The sequence below is a fragment of the Apteryx rowi genome, unplaced genomic scaffold, assembly GCF_003343035.1.
Source record: "Apteryx rowi isolate R43461 unplaced genomic scaffold, aptRow1 scaffold_164, whole genome shotgun sequence".
In the NCBI taxonomy this organism is placed as follows: domain Eukaryota; kingdom Metazoa; phylum Chordata; class Aves; order Apterygiformes; family Apterygidae; genus Apteryx; species Apteryx rowi.
Genome location: NW_020447908.1, coordinates 700,754 through 725,998, shown reverse-complemented (window position 1 = coordinate 725,998; position 25,245 = coordinate 700,754). Strand labels below are relative to the sequence as shown.

General features: G+C 36.6%; 1 protein-coding gene across 10 annotated transcripts in view; it reads right to left on the bottom strand.

The window, feature by feature from the left end:
* Positions 1-250: 250 nt before the first annotated feature.
* ARHGAP12 (Rho GTPase activating protein 12) overlaps positions 251-25,245 on the bottom strand; it is an 80,232-nt gene continuing 55,237 nt past the window's right edge. For 6 of the 10 annotated variants that reach the window (XM_026060057.1, XM_026060061.1, XM_026060064.1 and 3 more), the window contains 11 exons: positions 23,133-23,194; positions 21,329-21,410; positions 12,421-12,525; positions 11,974-12,072; positions 9,938-10,040; positions 8,743-8,862; positions 6,946-7,044; positions 4,811-4,888; positions 3,581-3,715; positions 3,195-3,297; positions 251-2,763 (listed from right to left, as the gene is read on the bottom strand). In XM_026060057.1, coding sequence (XP_025915842.1) covers positions 2,589-2,763; positions 3,195-3,297; positions 3,581-3,715; positions 4,811-4,888; positions 6,946-7,044; positions 8,743-8,862; positions 9,938-10,040; positions 11,974-12,072; positions 12,421-12,525; positions 21,329-21,410; positions 23,133-23,194 — 1,161 coding nt within the window. In that variant the 3' untranslated portion in view covers positions 251-2,588. The remainder of the gene's footprint in view (positions 2,764-3,194; positions 3,298-3,580; positions 3,716-4,810; positions 4,889-6,945; positions 7,045-8,742; positions 8,863-9,937; positions 10,041-11,973; positions 12,073-12,420; positions 12,526-21,328; positions 21,411-23,132; positions 23,195-25,245) is intronic. The other 4 variants (XM_026060059.1, XM_026060063.1, XM_026060058.1 and 1 more) reach the window with 3 other exon arrangements.

Below are 25,245 nucleotides of genomic sequence, written 5' to 3'. Positions count from 1 at the left end.
CAAGACAACATATTTCACCTAGTAAAGAAACTCAATGTGCTGACATAAAAAATTTCAAGTTAGTCAAGACAAGCATACCATCAGCTTGGACAGTCTCCTCTTCCTGGAGTGTTTAGCTACTCCTCTTTCAATAAAATAAAATAATAGTAATAAAAAAAAAAAACACTTTCACCTGGCCAAACTTAAAATGAGAACAGTAAGACTTAAGTTTTACTACACAAAAACATACTATATATAGTAATAACAAAAAGCTTTATTTTATGGGAATACAAGGAAAAAATGTTATGTTCATCCTCATTATCAAATTGTTTTTAAAAAAGGCATTCTTCTTTTGAATACAGAAACACTCATACAGAAAAAGTGATCTGTAATGAAGCAATCTCATTTAGCAGTGGGAATTCTGTTTTTTATTTTAAAACTGAAGTTGGGATTTGAATACCCTACAACAACAGATTTCAGCTGCGTTTATATTTTCTAGTAGACTGGGGCACACCTGCAACTCAGCACTGTTCCTGTTGGAAAGCCTGACAGGAGACTGAAAACACAACACTGAGATGTAGCTATCACAATTCTCACCCAGGTTGCTTTGCAACAAACCACAAGACTTCACCATTACCACAATAAGACAGTGAGAAAGCCACAAGGTAACTTGTCTTTTCTTTTATCTACGTAGAACTTCATGCAAGTCTTAGGGTCATGAAATTCTCATATTGTTCATCTGATCACACTTCAGTATTTCACCACATATCCCCTTTGCTGTGGAACTTTGTTGTGAAAAGCATACAACAGATCAAAGGTGAAATAAGTTGGGATATATGAAATAAGTCAGCATATGTTTTAAAGACTGCAAATTTATATCCATAAATTACTTCTGCCCTCTCTGAATCTTATGACAGAGTTAAGGTTGTTAAAAGAAAGGGACTGGGAGATTCCTAAATTTGTCAGGTTATAAAGTAAGTGTTTGCCTTCTAATACGGCAGGACAACTCTCTGCTGTAAGCAGCATCCATGCTAAGCAATAAGATACAGCAGTCTCACTGTTTGAATGGGGTCCATGTCACCTGAACTGGGAATGGCAAACTGCAAAATAACTAATGGTTTTCTTTATTCAGGTTAGACATAACAAATATGTCAGATACAGCAGTTAGTCTAGAAAAATACATTTAAAAAAATCTTCAGCAGACCATGCTCCCTGTAACAAAATCTTTCAAAACTAATTTTTACAAATTCTACATTAATGTAAAAAGAAATTCTTAAATTTAGTATCATGGATTCCATCAAACATTATCTATCAAAACATGAGTTTCACTATTTGTAGATGTTAGAATTCATAATACATTTTTCTAATGTAACCTGTACATATTAAATAACCTAAAAGGCTCCTCTTGTAGTGCATTAATAATTTAGCAAGCACACTCAGCATTTTTCCAGTACCATTTGCATTACAGTTATTTGCCCGCAAATGTAATTAACATCTAAAAGTGCACACAGTAAGGTCCCCCCTCCCTCCCCATAACCTGCTTCGCTGCTGAAACCCAGACATCCATGGGAAACATTATGCTATTGTAGCTAATCTACCCATGATTAGAAATGTGTGACTAGAATGTTCTTAAACTATACAACAACTGAATTATATACAAAATCCAAAAAGACAGCCTGTATTTACATCAAGAAACTTCCACTACCACAGGATTATACCAAGAACTCGGTACAGTGTTACAGTCAGCATTTACTTAGGATTTTAGCTGTAAATCAGTATAACACAAAACTCAGGAAATATCCTGAGGAAAAAAAAAAGGATCATGTGTATTAAATATTTCTTCTATTATGCAACAAAAGAAATATCCGCTGCTGGATATTCTTACCAGTTCAGTGTTTGAAATAGTGTGCTGCTCTATAAAGCAACTTGGAAGTTCCAGAAAGACTGTGGGGAAAAAAGTAAAAGAAAAGAAAGGAAAAAGAAAAATAAAGTTAAAAAGAAAAAAAAAGAAAAGGAAAAAGAAAAAGAAAAAATGGGGAAAAAGGAAAAAAGAGAGCAGGTATCAAGTGAGGGATGAGATCTGAATAACTAAACCAAACTGTTAGCACAACTTTAAGATATTCATTGCATGCAGAAGCCCCATGGAAAGGTGTCATACGGATCTGTGTAGGTTGTAATACATAAGCTTAGGATGCAACTTCATGGAATTTTTTTCGTAACCAGTTGACAGGACTTCTACCTATCAAGTAGAAAATTTTTTAAATAAAATTCCAGACTATCCAGTTTGAGATTAATACCTTTCCTCTCCCAAGAAATCCAGTGTATGAACCTATATTGCAATTTTCAGATGTTACTTTAAAAAAAAAAAAAAAGGCAAACTATAAACTTTTCAACTCACTTTTTACATTGAATTTTTCAAAGAAATCCAAAGTGTTCTCTTTAATTTGCATTCAACTGTTCAAACGTTTCTCCCACTTTCCCCTCCCCAAAAGTGCAAAATCAAGTTGCTGCTTGGTCCACAAACGTAGTACATCATGTACAGTGAGAGATTTGACTTCTGATGGATGGCTGCCAGCCCATCACTTCCAGTTTCCACTCTTAGAAAAATGTCAGCGTCCAAAGACAGAATTCAATTCCAGTAGAATTAATTCTACAATCTGATTCTGGTATACTGTGTGAACTGCTATGTTACCAGTCTCTTTCTCCGGTTTTAATAAGGTCGGACCAAAAACGATTGCTACGCTTTGATAGGTCATTCGGTTCTTTTCTCCATTTTCTACAACTCTAGAAGTGAGGAGTGAGGAAAAAAAAAAAAAAAAGACTTATCAGTGTTAGAGTAATGGGATGGCAAGAAAAAGAAACAGACCAAAGCAAATAAGTATTCACAATATTTATTTAATGACTACTCTTGCTATTAGGACATACAGCTGCTGTGATTCTCTTCTCTAAGGAAAAGTTTTGTTTTGAAATACTATTCTTGATACTCTCACAATCCCTCTAACATAAGGACTTGGCAGCAAACATCATAACTATGACACATATTGTCTAAAGTTGGTTTGGTTCTCTGCAAGCTTGTATAAATACAGACTGATATATTACTTCCATCAAGTCCAATATACACAAGAATAACATAATGGGAACTATCAGCTAGTAGTTTTAATTTGATTATTTAGATTATCAGCAATACAAAGCTTTTCCTTCCATCTGATACTTACCTTTTCAGGTGTCTAAAGAGTACCTGCATAGTGTCCTGATTTGGTTTTGGCAACTGTTTGATTAAATCTTTAACAGCATGGACACGCTGTCTTGGTTCTTGTTCTGCAAGAGAAAAAAGTGTAGAAGCAATATGTCATCATTTTCGTTTAAAACTTTAGCATAAAACTTAACAAATTGGAAATAAAATCTACTATTTTGCAGCACTAATATTAGATAGTATACTGCCACCTCCTGGCCAGATTGTATATTACTGACAAGCAATTTTAGGTAAGCCTTACAGATACTCATAATCAAAACATTCATTTTACTGTCTAAAATAATTAAGTGAATTCTGCATATTGAGCAGGATTTATATAAAAGTCACATGCATGTTTTCCAGACTTACTAATTGCATTGACGAAGTCATTGAAGTGATTATAGGTGAAGAGTGGCTCTGGCAATTCTCTGAAAAACATCTTTAAAGCTCCTGTAATGACATGTATATCTTCCCATTTACTGTCATTCAGGTCTAGTTTCTCATCTACAAGAGAAAATTAATAATCAATGTTAGAAATTTAGTTTAAAAAGCCTTTTTCCTTTTTTTAAATTAACTACTCTTCTTTCCTATATTTTTTGTTTTTAAAGCAGTGAAAACTTACTCCACTTCAGCCCCTTTTCTGCTGAGATACAGGAATGTAGCAGTGTAAAGGTGATGCAAAGGCTCTGTATCTGGCTGGGAGACTCCTTCTCAGAATTAGCACTGTGAGAAATACTCATGAGGCTGAATTATAATGACAGCCATCTGTGCTCTCTTAGAAGGACTAAAATAAAACATTGTCTACAGGTCAGTTCTTGTAAGAACTGCTATAATTTAGACAAATGGGCCTCAGACTGCTCAGGAAAGGGACAGATGAGAGAAGTCGCAATAGAAATTCCACCTCCGCTTGCAGACAGGGTCTCTTCTGGGCCACGATGGACCCAGATGTGGCCCAACTGCCTCTAGCACCACATACAGCTTCCCTACCATGGGGGCTTTCCAGAGGGGAATAGGAACTGCTGACATGGCACACAGCCAGTCCCTGTCAATCAGGAAATGAGCTGTCATATCACAGATGAGCTCTTGTCCTCTTCCTAGCTGCAAGTTACCTACCAATTCCCAGCAAACAAAACACTTAAGTTACAGCTCCATTAAGAGGTTTTTATACAGAGAGCAGGGTCAAGAGGAGCTGAGGATCCCCATACTAAGAGGCAGTAGCAAATCTTGCCAAAAGCATTAATTTACAAGTTTAAAGCTAACAGAAGCTTAATATGCTGGGGGGAGGGTTCCCCATATGAAGGTAATTTGAAATTATTTTCTTCCTCAAATTGCATTATTACCTTTCTTTAGGATTATGTTCTAGCAGTTTCTCAGTGCTTCAGTTATGACCAAACTCCAGGATGCTAGATATTTAACTGATGTCTACCTATTATACACTAAATTCCGCAATTTAGAAATGATTTTACTTTGAAAGATGCCAAGCATTTCTCATGAAAGACCAAAGTTATACTTTAACAAAAATTTTTACTGAGTTTTCTATGAACTTCAACAAACAAGCTGAAGATAGATACAAGAATAGTACAGCTGAAGAAAACTTACCATGATTGACTGCAAATCTTAGCTTCTGTATCACTGCAAGATTGCCACTAACTCGATATAAGCCATCAACATCTAATCCTAGAACAAAGTTAAAATCCATTTTAATACCTTACATACTTACGAATTCTAAAATCTGCATTAGGCTGCTTATTTACAGGTTTGCTTAGCAAAAATAAAAACAAAAGCAATCCACGTAGAAGATAACAAAGAATACCTGAAAACTGTAGCTAAACTAGTTTTTTCAGTGGGCAGGGCACATCAGCAGAGAAGGTTTAGTTTGCTGACACAAGTTTGGTAGCATCAAGCTCAGAGTAATGTCTGAAACTTCTTATGTGTTAGAACAGAGGTAATGAGGCAACAGCTCCAGGTTTTCCCGACAAGATTAGGGGTCTCACTTAAGATGCTCTTGGCAGGTAGGCATGGGGAGTCCAACATGCAAGGACCACGTATTTTGTGTATGTTCCATTTTTTAATGTACAGTTAAGAAAATCAAATTAATTCATGCACAGAGAGCACCTCAAAGTTGACAAGTGACTGGTTTTGCATGGAGAAGGAATGATGTGCATGCACACTCATCACTATGCAAGGGATAGCCCTTGCGTTTACAGTGTTGTACACTTAACCAGGCAAAGAAGAAAAACTGTGTCCCTGTGGTTGCTACTGCAGATCATGAAAAGTGATTAGGAGGTAAAGAATTTAATTGAAATGCTACTTGAAGGCAACATGTGAGTCAGTGCCACTGAGAGGGTGAGTGTTGCCAGAATACCTTCAGTCCCTGCAGCTCCTCAAGGAGTTGTCTGATGCAATACAGCACAGTTACCAGCACCATCTGAAATATCCCTTTTCCCCACAATCCACTAGTCATTCCTTTATAGAAAGGACTGATTTGAAGTGTGTTGGCAGAAGAAAGAAGAGTTGGAGAAGTGGGGAAAAAGCTGTTCATTTCTGTCAGCTTCCCCTCAGGTATTTAAAAAAGGAAAACTTCACCACTATCTTCACTGCAGTCCTGTCTTTAAAAAAAAAACAACAAAAAAACAAAGCAAAAAAACCCTTTCTCAAACTGCAAATCACAAAAGAGAAAAGCGGCTCACTGTTACAAACGGGCTGCCAGTTTGTGAAACTGGAGTGAGGCAATGAAAGCAGTTATTCTTTCCTTTCCCACACTAAACAATAAAATAACAACATTTAGAAAGAAGGCTACAGGTTCCAAAAAAATCCTAAATGAAGTTCCCATGGAAGATGCCTTAAAATTCACTTGTAGTATTCCCCTTTAACACTTGCACTGATTTTCAAGAGAATGCTGTCAAATGAACAGACTGGTATGCATCTGCATGATGATTATGGATATCCCATAACCCACTCTGAGTCATCTTTTCAAAGAGATACGGCAATGACATCAACAGCAAGAAACCATCAAGAAAACCAGTCCAGACCAGAGCCAAATCCAGCAGTGACAACCAACAGAGTTTTAACAAAAAAGCACAGATGTCCTTTACAGCAGACAATCCAGAATGTCACACACAGCTTTCAAACATAGCACTTTCTCAGTTATGTAGGAGAAAAATATTTCCCATGAAAGCAAATAAAAATTGGGTCAATATGTGGACAGCGATAATCTCCAAACTTGGATAAAGCGTCACCTAGCAATCAGTGTAACTGGATAGACTTGTCTTCAGGCAGTCAAAGTATATGCAGAGCTAGAACACAACTTTTTCATAAAAGTTTCTTTCAGGTAAGTTTTAATGTAAATGATTTTGTTAGCATGCTTAAGCCTTCCAAAAATTAATGGCTGTGCTTTGACAGTTTCTCTTTCATCTGAAAAAAATTGACAAGATGAGTTCTTCTATTGCTTCTTTTAACACCTCTTTCTTTAGACCCTTGCTGCCAGGAGACTGTCCTGCCTTTTCCTCACCTTGGAAGACACTGAAGTAGACCAATTTCTCAGTTTTAAGATTCCTCCCACTCCCAGGATGGGATCCAACCTACCTCCCCACACTTGGTAACTCATTGTTAACTACAGATACGGGTTTCAGATTATTTTTCCAAAGGAATCTATAGAATTTTAAGGATTAAAACATCCAAAATCAGATAGTGTGATGCACAAGAGATTTGGAAACAAAAAAATTTCACCCTACCATGTTCCTCAACATGCTCAATGCACAGCTTCACGAACTTTGGCACCGTGCTGTTTTCTCTTTGACACAAGCTGGTGAGATTGGAACCAAACACTTGATCTGGAACCAAGTAAAAAGACATTTACAGTGGAACAGGGTTCAAGTGACAGAACTAGTTCAGGTTAAAACAGTCTTCTACAAAGGGCAAAGACTACTGCATACAATCATCATAGTATTAAAGTGAAAACAGTTTAAATGAGTTCTCAACAGCTCCCAGTAAGAAAAGGTATCAGCAGTTATCCAAGTGTGAGTGCTTGAGTAAGGAACTTTAGCTACAAAAATCATTTTAACCCATCTTGAAAGAGTTATATAGTCGTTACTGTAATGAGAAAAGGAAAAGGATTCACATGTTCTACTGTGTTGAATTCTTGTTCTGAGTATAAAATACATTTACTGTAATCTTTATTAACAATCTGAACAGAAAGATAAGAAACTTTACTAAACTTAGAAATTCTTGGCATCACTTGGAAAAAAACTGTAAAAGATAATCTTTCACTGCAACTACTGTCTAATTTACCATTAGATATTCATTTACAGAGGAAGGCTTTAATGTAGTCTAACTTCTAAATGGACCTTTACATCCATTCAGAGCTATGCATAGGCAACCCTGTTGTGGGGTTGGAATCTAAACATAGACACTTCTGCACACTGATTATTTTGACATTTGTCTGGACAATCCAAGGGGTGAATTTTCTATAAACTGATCTATATACTGAAGCAAAAGTGAAATAAGGTTGGGCAGAGAACAGATTCTTGTAATGTTGTGAATTCCTCTTGTTCAGATTTTATGTTAGCACTGAAATCTTTCCCAGTCCTATCTCCACACTTTCTTTAAAAATGCTTGAATGACAGACTAACTCCTCAGTTCAGATCCATGAGACTACCTCTCTATTTCAAGAGAAATATTTCATAGTTTACAAATATAAAGGGAAGAAAGTTTGTTTTGTTTTTTAAATAAAGTATGTAAGTGAACTTCTTTGCAATATCCAGTAGGCCTTATTTCAAAGCTCGCTCAGGAGAGAAATTGCTCTTGCATTTGTATCATGAATAGCATCTAGCCCATTTTTCATGTTTAGTAGTTTAAGCAAATGAACAACGTTTGCATCTGAGAACTGCTCTGGAAATCCACACAGCACACCAAACCAAATATACAACATCAAAACTTGCATATGTGTGAAAAACTTCACATTCAAAAAATGGTTTGGGTGGCTGGGAGGCAGGGAGAGGAGGGAGGGAGATCGAGTGAAGATTCCTTTAGCCTCACCCTGTTTGCCTGAATATGTAATTTCTTAAGAGATGGCACATGATTGTCTGGTTCCATTCAGACTGACAAAAACCCCTGTGAAACAGATGAAGACATGCACATGTGTTCAGCCCCATCCTGAAAAAACAACTTTTCCTTCCCTTGTATGGACAAATGACTATTGGCTAGCCAAAGCTTCCTGCTCAGCACAGCAGGCCAAATGGACTCTCTAGTTCAGAAGCTTTCCAAGTCCAGACAGGCGCCTGGGCCCTCATTTTTCAGTTCAGTTTTGCCAGTAACGAGCTGAAGAAAAGGATACCCTCCATGAAGTTTAGCAGCTAGTAGCATTGCTCAGAGGAATGGCAATCACCAACTCCACTATACAACCAAGACTTTTGTTCAGCCAGCTATGTACATGTTTTACTCTAAAACTAGACCATTTAAACCCCATTTCACACCCAAATCATGAAATTCAGCTTTTCAAACTATTTCCTTTATTTAAAATGTTCATTTACCCTTAATGTAGCCTTTTTCACGGACGGCTTGTAACGTAGGGCGCCGTGTAAGAAATTTCTTCAGCTTCGTTTTGGTCTTTTTCTGTTCTGTGGAATCTATACTGCTAGGTGTTTTCACTGCTGAAAAAAATGCATTTAGTGTGAATACTCACAAAATTAACATTGCGTCTATCTGCCAAAAATGCAATAAAAAAATTTTTTTTTTAATTTAAAGCTCAAACACATCAAGACAAAACCATTCAAATTTGCATTACATCCACATTTTTTTCCTTAACTTTCTGGAACTCATTGTATATACTATCCATTTTTCAAACTGTCAAGAGACACCACCTTCCCAAAAATCTTATAAAACTTGTGTTGTTTGTAACACTGATTAAATGGTAACTGACGTGTATAAATTGAGCATAGCATTTTAAAAATACAACTGTATTGCAAATCCAGTCCTGCCTCTTCTTGCAAATTAAGTATAAGGCCAGGAAGCAAAAGATGGAAAATAGTCTGCTCGATTAATATATTTCTGTGGCTAGGGAACAAAGAAATTAATTTCTCAATTCTGAAGTAATAATTAAAATTTATTAGTTTCTCTAAATGAGCTGTTATAACATGAATTAGCAACTCAGTGAAACTGCAGCTTAAGTTAAAAAGGTAATAGTGACAATATTTACAGATGCTGCATTAGAGACAAAAACTAAGGAATATAATCCAAATCAAACAGATTTGAATATCTGAATGGCTAAAAAGTCTTATCCCATTCCATTTTTAAAAGTTAGAGAAAAAATGTCTATTTCCGTGCATTTGACAACACATTGAAAATAATCCATTTTACTACTGCCAGCTTCTCCTATTGTTTGTGCTCCATATAGTAAGTGCTAAAGATGTTCGGCATTTTTGTTCATTTGTTTTTAAGTGTTATTAAGTAAACGCGAGTGAACAGTTGCTAACTGGCACCACTATACAGAGTGAACTATATCAAAGCCTCTTTCCAAACTTGAGTAGTTTCATTCTCAAAGGCCTTTGGAATTCTTCTTTTCTAGTAATGACACTGAAGTCAGGAAAAAATATCATGATGATTTTTCTTCTCTTTCTGTGTACTAATAGTTCTTTGGGGATTTTTTTTTTTTTTAATTTACATCCACTTCTAATCTTAATTTGTTAGACATAACTGAAATCCATCACTAGAAATTTTTAAACTCACAACGAAGTTTCTTAGAGTCTTTATTCTCTTTCTCTTTGTCTTGTTTTTCCACTCCGGGAGAATCTGGTACTTCATCTTCTAATGCTTCATCAGACTCTACTACCTATTGATTTAAAAAGATTCAGCAGTCAGTTTGTCAGCACATAGAATATAGCATGAACAACAGCATTTCTTGTAGAGTTCTACAGAATACTTTTTTCCCTTTAATGATAGTCAGTTGGTTCCTTCCTGAACTCTAGATGCTAAAAATATCTTCAAAGGTGATACCATTCTCACTGGCAAAGTGAATAATTAATAATAATAATGTTTTTAAAAATACCGCAGTGTTGCATACTCCAGACCACTGAATAAGTAAAAGCATAAACATATCAACTAAGTTGCACTTTAACTTGAAGGGCAATGTTAGCTTAATCAGCCCTCTTTCTTAGTTGCTTTTCAAAAGCTTTGGATAGCCCTTTTACATGCCAAAAGGTCAATATAATCAGCCTCCCAGTTAACGTCCCAGCTAAGGATTCTTTCATCACTGAGATCATTTGGACAGGATTCTCTTCAGGAGGCCTCAAAGCATTTCAGGATTATTAAATTTGCTTCAGAAAAATCACCATATATTCATATTACGGAACAAGTATAATCTAATAACTTGGAAGCTTCTGTATGTAAAAGAACAGCTACAATATTCACAGACTGGTTTACAAATATTCCGCTTGTATTGCCATAATAGCATCCTGAAGGAGCAAAGAGACTAGAACCTAAATAATAACCTTCTTTTGAGGAAGATTTCACCACACTGGAACTAGCCATTCTGGGAAAGGTATTTATGGCCACTACCATCAATTGGAAATTTGCTTCAGATCTGAAGGATTTGCGTGCCTGAAAGCTTCAGTACTCCAAATTATCAGGTAGTCTAATAAGGTACCTTTTATCTTTCTCCTTGTAATCTTTCGTCTTTCAGCTACCACCACCTGCCAGTAATACTTCACACTTCATCAAGAGTTCTGAAAACTCTCCCTATTCTACCATTTACCTCCTCAATCTAACATGTAATACCTGAATCCTGTCCAAATTATGTCTCAGCCTTTTCATCTTCATATACACTAAAGCAGGGAGGAAACAGCCTCAGTTGTGTTACATGGATCAGACAGGAGAAAGGTACTGTTGAGTGACTGCCTTGCTTGTTCATTAATGCTCATGACATTTTCATACCAGGACAGAATATTCAAAGCAGAAGATTAGGGTCCCAAACTGTGAGTGCTCAAAAAAACCTAAACTATTCATATTAGCCTGCTGTGTTTGGGTTCTCAGATGTGGAAAATGCTATCAGGGCTACGAGAAATGAAGGCTGCTGACTGACAAAAGCATCAATGTTAATTATCATCCATAGCCTGGAGACTAAATAGTCAACATAAATGCAGCTTATGGGCAGCCACCAGGCTTGTAAGCACAAAAATTAAGAATACACATGAAATCATCTTGAAATTAGGGTAATATTTTCTCCATCTTCTGAATTCAAAGATGTTAAATCTTGTTTGTCAGCATCAAGAGCAAACGCTTGACCACTTTTCTGTTTATAAGAAGTGGGCATTATGCAGTCTGGTGAGAAGAGATAATACATTTTGTCAGGGATTTCAATTTACACGCTAGTGAAGTCTTAAGTGAAGAATAATAACAAATTTTGACAGATGTACTTTTCAAATCACTCCCCTGGTCATCCTTCCCCTCCAGTGCCCCTCCATCAGCACCTTTCAGGTCACTGGGACAGAACAAGCATTTGGCCGCAGAAGGAAGCTCACTTCTGAGCTGGAGACGTAGTTCACATCTCCTGATTCTCAGTCCAGTGGACCATCTTTCTTCCTTCATCACTATTAATTCTATTTCCCTAGTCATCGGCAGGAACTGCCATATCCTCAACCTCCTGCCCACACTGAAGAAAATCAGGAAACGAAGATGTAGATGAAGCACTCATGTAGATAGTGCACAAATTATTTTGCTAAATAATAGCACCCTGAAAACAGAGCCTTCACGATTCAAACACATACCTGATTGTTGATGGTATAATTAAGAACTTTATACCATTCATTAATAAAGCTGTCATTATCAGATTGAATTAAGAGCTCAGTTCCTTGGCGGGTTTTTAGCTTTAAAGAAACAAAAAGAGACATCAGACTTGGTAAACACGCAAGAATTTGAGAGTGAAATTATCTAAGACAGTGTAAACTTCTACCTGGCATAACTTTTAGATAATAAATACCAGCTCAAGAGCACTTACCAATAAAAACAGTAACAGTCTATTTATAACTCAAAAGTAAATCCCATAGAGGTACACTAAGAATGCACAACCCTTGCAAGTATTAATGTAAACTTACATATGTATTTGAGAGACAAGAGGACATACAGAATTTTAGAACTGAGCTAACTGAAGGTTTTCAGTTTAAATTTAGAGAAAGTATATTTAAGTAATTCTGCATTTAAATAAAATAACTCACCTCAATAACATTCTTTTTGCTGGATTTGTCCTTTGAAGCCCAATCAATCAATGCCCCTTTGAGATCCACAGTAAATTCTGGCTTAGACTGATTGACACCAAACTTCTGAAATAAAAGGAACAATGATGATGAATTTATTTTTTAAAAGGAACTCCTAAGGTGTACCAAGTCTTGAAATTCTGTAAGTGTAACACACTTTATTTGCAGTCTACACAATTTAACCCCAAAACAGTACTTTGCCACAAACCAACAGAGGCGATAGCAGGAAAGAAACAAAACAAAACAAACACCATGAATCCTTTAAGTATGCCTAATTAAAGCTACTCAGCTTAAAGTCTTTAAAATTAAATAACTTTAAATGCCAACCAAATTCCAGCAATTTTTTGTTCCTATAACAGACTTTAGTCAAGATAGTCCAAAGCATAAAAAAGAAAAAAAAAATCCTGGCTAACAAACAGTTTAACAAAAATCATACTGTCAGTTAAACAACATTTGTATGCAAAAGCAAAAAATCCAATCAGAAGTAGTAGCTTTGCTAGATAGGAATCACTACGCTCTTAAACACAATACATTCCTCTTGCACTGAAAGAAAGCTTTCAGTTTTTACATTTTCAGAAGATTTATTTTAATAAATCCAACAATGCTTTTTATATTAAATTTATTTCATATTTTCCTTCAGTGCTTCCAATGCAGTACTGCAGCACATCCTTGAAAGTAAACAAAAATCAATTTCACTGTCTAGATATTACACAAACATCAAACAACCAAGTAATAATAATAATAATAATAATAATAATAAAGCATTTAGCTCAGAAGCAACCCTTCAAACAATTTGAGGAGAACATCAGTGAGCTACCTTTTCCTCCTAATTCTACATGTATCCTCAGTAAATTTTTAAAATACTTACTAGAATTTCACCCCACACAGTAGCTTTAAGGTGCCATTTATCAAGGAAATAGTGATCCAAACAAACAAAATATAGCTCTGAATAAAATAAATAACTAAAAAGGCAAAGTTATAAGCCAGTTGGTTTTGGTACAGAAATTGCATGTTGTACCAATCCTAGGGGGAGCTTGTAGCTTCAGATTCATCAAAAAGCTTGTCCTCTATGTCTTAAAAAATGTATATGCTGTGTGAATGCTCTTTGTGTGACGGCTCTAAGTGACGTAAGCTTCAGGACAAGCTCCTGGCTGCAAGCAGAAGGTTTCCATTCTAGTCAAGAGGAACTTATCTAAGGTGAGAAAAACTGCCTTAGACAACAGAACTAATATGCCTCTGATTAAATTCCCAGCAAGGATGTTAATTAATGCTAATTATGCTTTAGACAGGCTGTTTACCCCCGAAAATCTCCTCCCTTGGTTCCTAACAGCAATTAGATGCTGAATGGGAAGTAGCATCCTAACTTCCTTATTTTACCTTTAAAATATCAGGCTAGTGGAATATTTCAAGTTTGCCCAATGCAAAAAAAAAAAAAAAAATTAGCATCTGAAAAAAAAATTTCAGCTTTCTAACATAATTCTCAGATTCCTCATCCAAGAGCGTTTCTGAATAACCACACCACAGCTCTTGACAGAGGCCCCGCTCAGACATGGCATTCATGGATACATGAACTGGGAGGAGTCTTCTGCACCCTTATGTTCTCACAGTTGTGGGCAACCACGCAACAGCTCTCTATTTAAGATAGATTCACACAGCTACTTTACACATGACCAAAGTACACCAGCCACAAAACACTGCTGGACAGCCTAGAACAGTCTTGAAACATGCTGCAAAAGATCAAAACCTATTTATAGTGTTTGTGACTGGGGAGAGGAGACTAGTGCCAGAGACCTCTGCAGGATCAGGGGGGGTTGTTAAAGAGCCCCCCCCGAGGATACTAAGCAGCACAGAAGATGATCTGCTGTGCAGGAAGTCAGAGAACAACAACAGAAACTGTAACGGTCACTACTCTTTTGACCAGAGGGAAAATTTCCCTCCTGACTTCCAGTATGTTATTTTTTTGAATGATGAGCAGGACAGCAAGATCAGAACGCACCTTGAAATACCAATGCACTCTGCCCATGTTTTTGGCCCGACTACCTTCAGCATCTCAGAGAAGCACAAAACTCCCCAAAAATCAAAAGCCACATTTCTCAGAGGGGGAAAGGACTTCTTCCCCAGGTCCTTCACACAGCCAGTGCTAAACCCTCAGCAGTGGGCTTCAAGGAGCGTGTGAATGGGAAAAACCCACAGTGCAAACAATCCAGCCTCCCTACAAAGCTCCTTGATAACACCAGTATATCATATACTCCAACTTAATTTCTTTGTTCAAAAAATTCAAAGTTTAGCATTCAGCCTGTCCTGTGAGCTTCCCTTTTTAGTTCTCTTCTACCCTGTACATTGGGAAGACCACTCAGGAACTTCATGTTGAGAGCTAAAGAAATCCTTCAAACTTTTGTTGTAAGTTTACTTATGACCACATGTACTTGCTTCATAACTTACCACTATCCTTTAAAATAAAAGGTTCCCTTTCTTCTTGAGTTTTGACCTGCTCCTCCCCAACATTAACTAGGATCTCACCCAGATGCACAAGGAGTGGCTGTACTCCTTCTGAACTTCATTTGGTTTCATTAAATAACCCAGGTTCAATTTAAAAAATAAATCTTGTATTTCTCTAATCATCCCAAGTGTCCTTTGCATTTTCACTAAATTAAAGTCACTTTCCCTGGCAACTAGAACTGCACGCAATACCACAATGAAGTCTGATGAGTGCCTTGCATAACTCTTCCTTCTTTCTCTAAAAATACCGTGCCAAATGCAATATGAAGTCAACTGAATTTCCCTCTTTCATATCTGCACAAAACTGGTATCTTCTGATTGACTAAGAGCTCCTTTTTGTATGCTATAATCCCCTACTGATGAGTGTTCCATTATAAAAAAAGGCTATAAAAAAAGGCTACTATTATTTAATAGCCCAAATTCCATGCATTTCAGGATCAATTTCAACCCATTATATTAAGATAGAGTCAGCACAGTCATTTAATTACTCCTGCATGAGGATTCAGTAGAGTCTATGGCAAGCAAGTATACCTGATGCACCAGAGGAGTCTTATCCTGTCCTGAGGTTTTTTTTGTGAAAATGAGAAGCCAGCAGCCACTTCACTCCTGGAAACCTTCCAGGGGCGAATCCACCATACGGCTGCTCAGATGCTCTGTGTATAAGGGTTAACTAAAGGCAACTGGATGCTCCTGAAGCAAGCAGGTTTTGTTGGGAGCAGTAGTAGGGAGAAAACTTTTTCTTTAGCATCTGCTACCACTCAGTCATAAATTCTGCTTTCCCAAAACAGAGTGCACTGCCAAAGTCAGCACTAGCCAGAATAAATTCAGTTCTCACTGATTCCTCTTTTCAGCTGCCTGAACAGTTTGGAAAAGAAAGCACTTTGAGACAGAAAGAGGGGAGAGGTCTATTCTTGGCGCTGCTAGCTGACCTATATATGAAGCCATCCTACGCTCACTTCTGAGGGTTTTTGGGGGGCTGGGGGGTAGGAGGGTGCAACGATGAGATCTGCTTACACTATTTCCATGCCAGAGGTAACCTCTACTTTTTAGAGAGAAGGGATTTTTTTTTTTTCTTCCCCCTTCCAGACACAGTAGATATGAGCAGTTTAAGGGCCATGCTGAAAAATCTGCGCTGATACCAATAGATAAAAGGCCTCTTCAGTCTTGCCGGAGTTTGTGATAAGTCTTGGAAGCCCCCACAGGGCAAGCCATGCAGTCAGTACTGTGATACATTTTAACCAGCATTCTTCAGAAACAGAATTGGGTATTACTTATGGGAAGACTTTGGCACGTACATACGATACCTGCCATTCTTGTAATTTTGCTCTTGATTAGAGTTGGGTAGAACATTTAATTCCAAGTCTTCCTCACCTACGGATGGAAGGCAGAAATAGTACTGAGGGGACACGTGCCTTGTGCCTGGTAACAGAGCTTCCAAAGTTGCAGCTTTGGCAAAAAAGGAACTTCAGTATTCATAGAGACATTTCTGTTTCATCGGTTTGTGTGTTACCAATACAGAGTTTCCAGTAGCTGCATTGTGCTTTTTATATCATGATCAGCTGTGGCAGGTGACCAAAAATAACACACAAAGTTTCTCCAAGATCACTGAACAGCTACTAAACGGGTTTGAAACTTATTAAAATACTTTCTGGGTATGAACACCACTTCCTTTATTTCCACCTTTTCTGAGCAACTGGAATTCACTTTAATTCTTATTTTAAATCCAGGCTGTCGTTCCACTCTTCTTTCACTGATGTAACTGAAAAGCACACGCAAAAATATGATCTCCAGTAGTCACCTATGGTAATTTGGACTAACAATTTAGAGTAATTTCCATATATTTCCAGGATATTTGATGCATTTATCAGTACAGAAGAGGATCCAGAGTGACTAGTATTTTCAAATATGCCATTGAAGAATCATACTATATACTTTATTGTCACAGCAAAATGACGGAAGAAAGTTTTGCAGCTTGACTCTGGTGGAAGTATTTGCAATTCAAACTTTTCACAACAATCATCTGAGCTCCCGTATGCTCAACTGTGCAATAATGATGAATTGTAGTAATGTACATATAGCATCTTTGCATATAAACACAGCAGTATAACAGAGTAAAATGAATTTGCACAGTTCAAACTTGAAGAGCATTTATCTCCTTAATGTTTAATTGAAAAGTTGACCCACTTTCTGATTTACCACTGCCACCATACTTGATATTGAAGAGATGCAGCTATTACAGAAGTTTGGCAGATGAACCTTTCAAAGCAGTTACTACTTGCTGTCTTTTATGAAGCTGCAATGGATGTTACAACTCTCTCACACCAGAACTTGAGAGAGGCTTTCTTTCAATAGTTGAAAATTTAAATTTCTCTGAAAGAACATATATAAAAAAGAAGTCCGCAAATTTCCTTATAGGTAACAGCATTTTAAAGAATACAAAATTTGTACAAATTATCTGGCCTGAGCTCCCACACGCACAGCAATGCATCTGAAGATGAAAGGAAAGGCAGCTGCATCATTTTTAGCACAAGGTTAATTAAAATAAGCCTGCAGTTACTGGCCCCCCAGAAAACCAAGGCAGTGATCACCACAGTGGTCATTCTAAAAGTCTCAGGAATCCCAACTAAACTCCAAATTTATAGCTCTCTTCCTACTTTTCAGGGGGATACAGCCAAGATGCTAAAATGGTTTTATAAGCCACCAAAACTTCAGTCCTCAAGAAGCCAAACTGAGACATTGTTTTTAATGTTTTCTTCATGATTTTTTCCACGTAAGCTTTAGTTTGATTCTGATTATATTAAAGCACTGAAAAAGGGAGATTAAAAACCAATTGCACAGCCAGCCAGCCTGTTTCATTCCTTCAATGCTAACATTATTATCTAAATGCCTACTTATCCACCTTCAGCAACAAACTACCATATCAGTTTCTGATAAGCAGCATTTCTGCACTTGGTATCTATGCCATATAACTATCTACAGATGCTTAAATTACAAGTAAAGCATCCTACAATTTACATCAGCTTTCTACATTTGATATATAAACAGAACATCTCTGAGCTCTTTTTCTTTCATCTTCTTCAGAATAAGACTTATATTTTCAGGTATTTTAATTATAGCTATAATGAACCAATATCATGTACACCATTATAACAAAGGCATCATACATATCTTACAAACATACTAAATTAGTTGTGTTAGAAAAAATTAGACATAAAATATCTGTTAAAAACTGACTGTATCATGCTCTTTATTAGTCAAGACATTAATGATTCAAACAGTAGGCAAATTTGGGATTACAGTTCTGGCACTGATGAACCAGATAATCTTTGCAGTTTGTTCCATTAGAATAATTACAAGGTCATTACAATCACTTGTGTTAATTTGTTTCTTAGACAGCCTTCACAAAATAGCAAACAGGACACATGAGGTGTTAAATGAAATGACAAAACAAACATTGGAGAAGTTCAAATTTACTTTCAAGATTAGTGGCAAATAGCCTTACAGTGACAAGAGTCATGCAACAAGAAAACATACAGTGATAGCTGAAACTTGGTCATAGTATACATTGGTGACAGCAGGCCGACGACTGAGAGCATTTTTCCAAGAAGAAAGCAGCAAGAGCGAGAGCTCAGGAATTGAGCCCCGTTGGTAAAATGACTTGACAAGAAAAAGGAGGAAGAGTGATGAAGTCACAAAACAATGCACATAAAAAAGATATGGTTATATCAATAACCACTCAAGTGCTAAACAATTATTCTTTTAAGATGAAGATAAAATGTAATTCTCACCATATGAAAGACTGTTAGATTTGATTTCACCATATTAAAATATTGACGCAGATCTGTTTTAAATATTCCCCAAAAATATTTCCCAAGCACAAAGCAAAAAGCATGTGCACTGAATATTTACTTATCTACCAAGCCAATTGTGAGTAGGCAAACAGATATGCAACACAAAATCCTTGAAAGAAGTTCTCCCTTAACATTTTCAACTTCAGTTTATTATATCCATATTGTTAATGTTTATTTTGCTGACAGTACTTAGATATCTGACAGTAGAGAGACCTGATAGTCTCACACAGAAATATTCTTATTATACAGTGACCATGATACTTTTGCTGCACTTATATTATCTAATTGATACTTTTTTTTCCACTGAATGACTGTATTTATTTGGAAGGTACAACACAATTTACATTAGTCTCCCTAAGTAATAAGCAGAGTTGCATGAGTGTCCTTTACAGATAATTCAGTGCACCACACATACATTCCTAACAATATCAAACATTCATAAATAGACTCTTAGCTTAGTGTGTGTTTTAATGATACAAATCATCATGCTTTTTGATCTATGGTTAAATTTGGAATGAGAATATTGATAGCTGTAATCAAATCTCTGGAACTTGACTGATTATGCAGGTGAAATAAATTATTTTCCAGATAAAATATATACATATAAAATTAAAATACATTTTGGGTCTTTAGCTACAAGAATAAATTGCAAAGCTATCAATTTACATCATTAATGTTAGTGTGCTGCAAAAAGTGGCAATAATCTTTATGCACAGAGACTAAATATCAAGCCTGGGATTTTCTGTTTTATCAAGTAGGTTGATGAAACTGAACTTGACTAAACTATGGACAATGGTTGAAGGACACAAAGGGAGGCAGAGGAATGAATTTAAATCACTTTCCTAATCCCAGTATTCCTTGCTTCAAAGCTCAACTTAAGGTTTGCCAATAATTCTTCAACATATTTTATTATGAAATTTATATAAAAAGGTAATTCACAAGTTCTGTACATTTATTTATTGGCATATTTTTCTCACTCATGAATATACTACTTACTTTTACCTAGTGTCCTAACGTTTCCAGGTGGGAAAGTCAGTTACTTTCAGATGTATACACATTTCCATTCATTTTGCTGTGCTTCCTCTTTTCTGCACACCTCCTTCTCTTTGCCCTCCCCAGTTAAGGTGTGAGCAGATCTCTTTCAGTCACAACATCCACTTCCTACTTCCTACTCCTGTGTTGTAATCCACGTTATCCTGTACCACTTTCACTTTTTCCTTCCCTTCTCCTCTCCCTTCTGCTTGACCATCTTGCTCAACCTTATTCCTTCCATTTTCTCCTATCCCAGCGTTGTTATTCATCTGTCCTCACCCATTTTCTGCAACCACCCCTTCTACAGAAACAGAGGGCAGAAAACGTCATCTACAATTCTGAAATGAACTTACTGCTTTATAAAAGAATGGTCAATACCAACTCACTACCACCCTAAAACAAAAAAAAAATAAAAATAAAAATAAAAATAAATAAAAGAAAAAGGGGAAAAAAGAAAGTAAGCCAAGTAGAAAGTTCAGTAAAGCAGTAAAGTGTGGCAGAAGAGCATATATTATTCACATGTAGTTTTGCTGGAATTAGCATGACAATTTGCTGGAATGATCAATAGTGTATCTGACCTTCCATTAGTTATTATAGGACATCCACATGTAGTTTAAAATCAGGATTCCCAAAGTGGGTAAGTAACCCACAGATAAAGAACAATTTCTACACCCATTAATGCAAGAATGCAGCTGGATAAATAGTCAATTATAAATGCTATTAAACCAGAGATAATATTAAAATTGAATAATTTATCATCTTGAGCGTAATATTAAACAACTGGTTCTTACTTGGGGAGTATCAAAATAGATACAAATGTTTGTAATGCATTATATAGATATAAAACAAAATATGGAATACACAACAGCAAAGAGTAAGTGATACACAAGACAACAACACTACAAGCACACCTTCTCCCTTGAGCTTCAAAGCACTCCTGCCTACGCATCCTCTATTAGAGCCCTTTCCGCTTACATTATTATTCAGATATTCCAATGCAACAAGCCATGCAGCAGATTGTTTTCTTTATTATATATATCACATTCAAAATTACCTTGATTTTGTGAAATATATCCAAGAACAGTAAGACAAAAAGAACCCTTTAGACAAACACATTCCTAAGGAACACAAAAATACTTGGTGTGGAGTAAAAATTTCAGTCTATATACTTTTCATTCAGTTAAAATAAGCTACAGGACATCTGAATAGCCCTTTATCAGTTTTTTAAGCAAATGTAAAAATGTTTCTGAAATACAAGATAGCACATCTGGTTTTCTTCTCACTCTACATCACAATTGTTACATTAAGCTATTTTCCTGCCAACTTCTTTACATGCATGTGCACACACACACACACACATCCCGCCTCTAAATTATACATGCATCTTAGTATTTAAGTCCTACAAATAATACATGAACTTTATTGTGCTTAACGCGATTAATGTTAAAATGAGGTGGGAGGGGGGAAGGGGTTGTTCTTGAGCTTACCCAGCCAGTTCCGCTTCCTTGGGTTTTAGTGAACAGCAGTGATGAACCTTGTAATACTGCCCATGAAGACATCCAATTCTTTCTGCAAATATTTGCAAACAAGTATCAGATAGACTGACTTAGAGAGTAGATATTTACACTGTCAATATTGTTGGCCAGCTGACCTGTGTGTTAATATACTTAACCATATATCCAGTCATTAGTGCCATCAGTAAGTGTTAATTGCTATTATATTTGTGGAAGGGACCATATATTAATAGTTCCAGCCTGACCAAAGCCTAAATCAAAGAAAGCTAATTAGTAGCAAAAGCAGTTCAGCAGGAGAAACACCATACATGTATAATTTTAAAGAGGGACACTGAACCAAATAGATTATATCAAAGTACTGCACAGTTCTTAAACTGATTGGTCACTGCTCACCCTTAACTGGGATGCAAATGACCCACTTTGATATAATAGACTAATTTACATTGGCAATAAAATGTTACGTATCTATAAAATATAGAGTTGTTCCAGCTGTCTGACAAATTGTTTTTATGCCCGAGCACCTGTCCTGCTGAGGTTAAAAAAATAAAAAGCTTGTCAAGCCCTGCCAGGCTATTTCCACTGCCCAGACCTAAGTTATTATCGAACAGCTCTACGTGACAGGATGGCCGTGTTGCCTCTTTCTGTACAGCAGCGCAGTAACCCAGGTCAGTGATTCCCAAGGAGGGTGCCATAAAAGTGGTGACTATATACTGTACCAGTGGCAGCTTGCACGAGCCACTGTCCACTCTGTCCTCAGGGGCTTTCAGCTCTGGTTGCAAAGAGCAGCTCTGGGGAACCAAGACAGGGGAGCGCTGCTGCCCAGTGGTGCTGCACCAGGTCAGAGGTACTCAGGAAGATCAGCTACGTTAACCATTTAGTTATCAGCTATGCTAACAATTTAACCCGCAGGAGAAGGAGGCCAGCTAACACAGATCTAGATACACACAATACTAGACCTAAAAAATTAAATTCAAAAAAATTAAATGTAAACAAAAAAAGGGGCTGGGGAGCATACCTAAGCTAGACAAAGGAAAAAAACATACTTGTTCAGTATCTGATACTGACTATTTGCAAAACAGTAGAATTTAAGTTACACAGCTTTATCTGTTATGATTTATGCTGTAAGCGCCTCCCTGTGAGACAGATAAAGAAAATGAGAAATGAAGTCATTAACTATGGGGGGAGGTAACGGAAAAGAAGTCATTACCCACGGGGGGAGGGGGACACACCAATGTTTGGTGATATGTGGTATTGGAATCCCTTCACGGGTGGCCTGTAAGAATGAGTTACGTACGCATAACGTACACTCCTTGGAAATCAAGGGACATGAAATGAAAGCCTGAAGACCCCTTTTACATTGATTCTTTCAAAGTAAAGAGACAGGCTGTATATAACCTGCTTCGATAGATTCTTTGTCTAACAATTGCTCCCGATTTTAAAAGCTCTCTGTCAGCGGTATGCCGTCATGAAACCACGGCCCCGTACGGACAGCAGCTGAGCGCTTCCGACCAGAGCTATGGGTTCTCCAGAGACCCGGCACACACAAGCCTCTGGCTCTCTGAAGGCCAGGATCTTTAATTCACTGGCACTATCACATGCTTTACTCGGAACAGGGAAATGTTGTGTCCTACATAAATAACTAGGGCAAATTCAGACAAAAAAAAACAAAAAAAACTAATTGCAAAAATTGATATGCTGTAAATACTAGTATTAAAGTCAAAAATCTTACACAAACTCTTATGCACACGTACTTCTAGAAGTCTCCGGGTAGACTTACCGAACTTTCTTCCCATTATCTGTAATTTTTGTCACGTTTAATAACCCATACTTCTCTTGACCCTGTAAGATGAAGTTAGACATAAATACAGAAGAAAACGTGTTTCTATTGTCATCAAGGCACTGAATTGAATCCCCCCAAATAACCACTTCCTGGCAATGAGCCACATTTGTCTACATTACAACTTCAAGAAACTGCAATAAGTGTATTTAAATATGCGGAGATCACTGAAAACAAAGTTTCTCTGGGAAAGTATTCATTCCCATCCGCAAGGTTAAAAAGCTTTCCTTCTGCAAGGCCTAGGTTCCTTGGGCCAGCCAAACTTAAACTCTTTGTGGTACAATCCAGTGGAAATTTTAAACATAAAGGTGCAATGATTTGTGTGCCAGTACATTGGTACTTGAAAAATAAGATTACTGACAATCAGCCTTAATTCTGAATTCTTCTGTCAAAGTTATTCTAACATAATTGCATATTTTAAATAAAACATGCTTGAACTGCATAAAAATATTAATATATTCTTTTTTAAAACAGATGAGTGAAACATCTCTTTGATGTCCTATTTTTTCCTACCCCCAAGCAAAAGATTAGAATTTTAAACTACTTAGTTCTGTCTTGTTGATGAAAATCATCTAAATTGGTCTGCCTCTGTATAAATTTGGAGATCAGTTCATGAATGGTGGAAAAAAAAAACATCGCTGAACAAGTAGGGTACTTTGCAAGTGTCAAGAGGTAAAGACATCTAGTTTATAAGAATATATAAAGACCGTTTGAAAAGAATATTCTATATTAAAAATGAAAATATATTTGTACCATTTGTGACTCTCAAAATAAGCTAATAAATTCTATAATTTTCTCATATCAACCCCTCTTTGTCCTACCAGTGAATGGTGCTAAAGGAACATTCAATTATTATTTTTTTAAATCAATTCCTTTTCAGTAACTGCAGAACTGTTCTTAGCAGTTCCTAATTTAAGAACTAAGCTATTAGCTGAAACAATCAACTGGGGAAAGAATCCAAATTAGCTTTATCCTAACAAAATGTCCTCAATTTTAGATCCAATGGAAAAAAGAAAAAAAAAGAAACACCCCCCACACACATTCTCTCTACCATTCTCTTCTAAATCTCAAAGTTAAATGGACTATAACTGCAGAAGAGGATACTGAAGAGAAATTTTTGCTGAAATACTCTGACAACACTCTTACCAAAGACATAGGTCTGTATTTCATGAACCCTATAGATTTTATCTACACGTTTTATGCACAGTAGAAGATGACATGCTTTCAAGGAGACTAATGTTTAGCCAATGCTTCAGACACTGCTTTGGTACAACACTAACTGCTACTCCTACTCAATCTGGTATCTCTATAAGCAAACTCTTTCCAAGCCAGTGACAGATGTACTTAATTTTCTAAAACTCACAATTTGCCTAGAAGAAATGAGTCAAAATTAAACTCTAAAACTAACACCTTCTTTAGATTACTTTACTCATGATCCATACAGACCACCACTAACGATCCTACGTGTTGCACCCTCCTAACAAACCTTTGCCTTTAATAAGTTGAACAGTCTATTCCTACCCTCACAGTGACTGAGCAACCCTGGGAACGTCCCAAAGGGGAAGAATTATTCAGGGGAAAAAAAGCAGTAAATATCATAATGCCCTACTTAGCAGCAACACTAGGGGGTACTAATGGGAAAATTAAAATAATATTTAATTGGAAAATAGGAGAAGGAAAGCAAATTAAGGATCAAAATATGCAAAAGGTTCAGAAGCTTTATTTGCAATATTTAAATCCCAGGAGAGAAAGACGAAGAAAACACGGAGTTTTTCTATGCTCTAAAACCAGCAGTGACTTCTTGTACAAAATACAATTTTAATAACTGAAGGTCTGTGCTATATTTAAATCAGAATATATGCAGCAATGATTGCTTGTGTGTAAGGCTATCAAAAACTTTTGCTTAGTAAATAAAATATGTTGATTTTATTGTGGAAAACAATATGAAAAGTCATAAGACTAGATCAGCACATATAAGGCAGAGAACCATTCCTCTGTGCACACAGTGAGGATGAAACAGGAGAAATTGTGCCTTTAATGCCCTGAACTACCT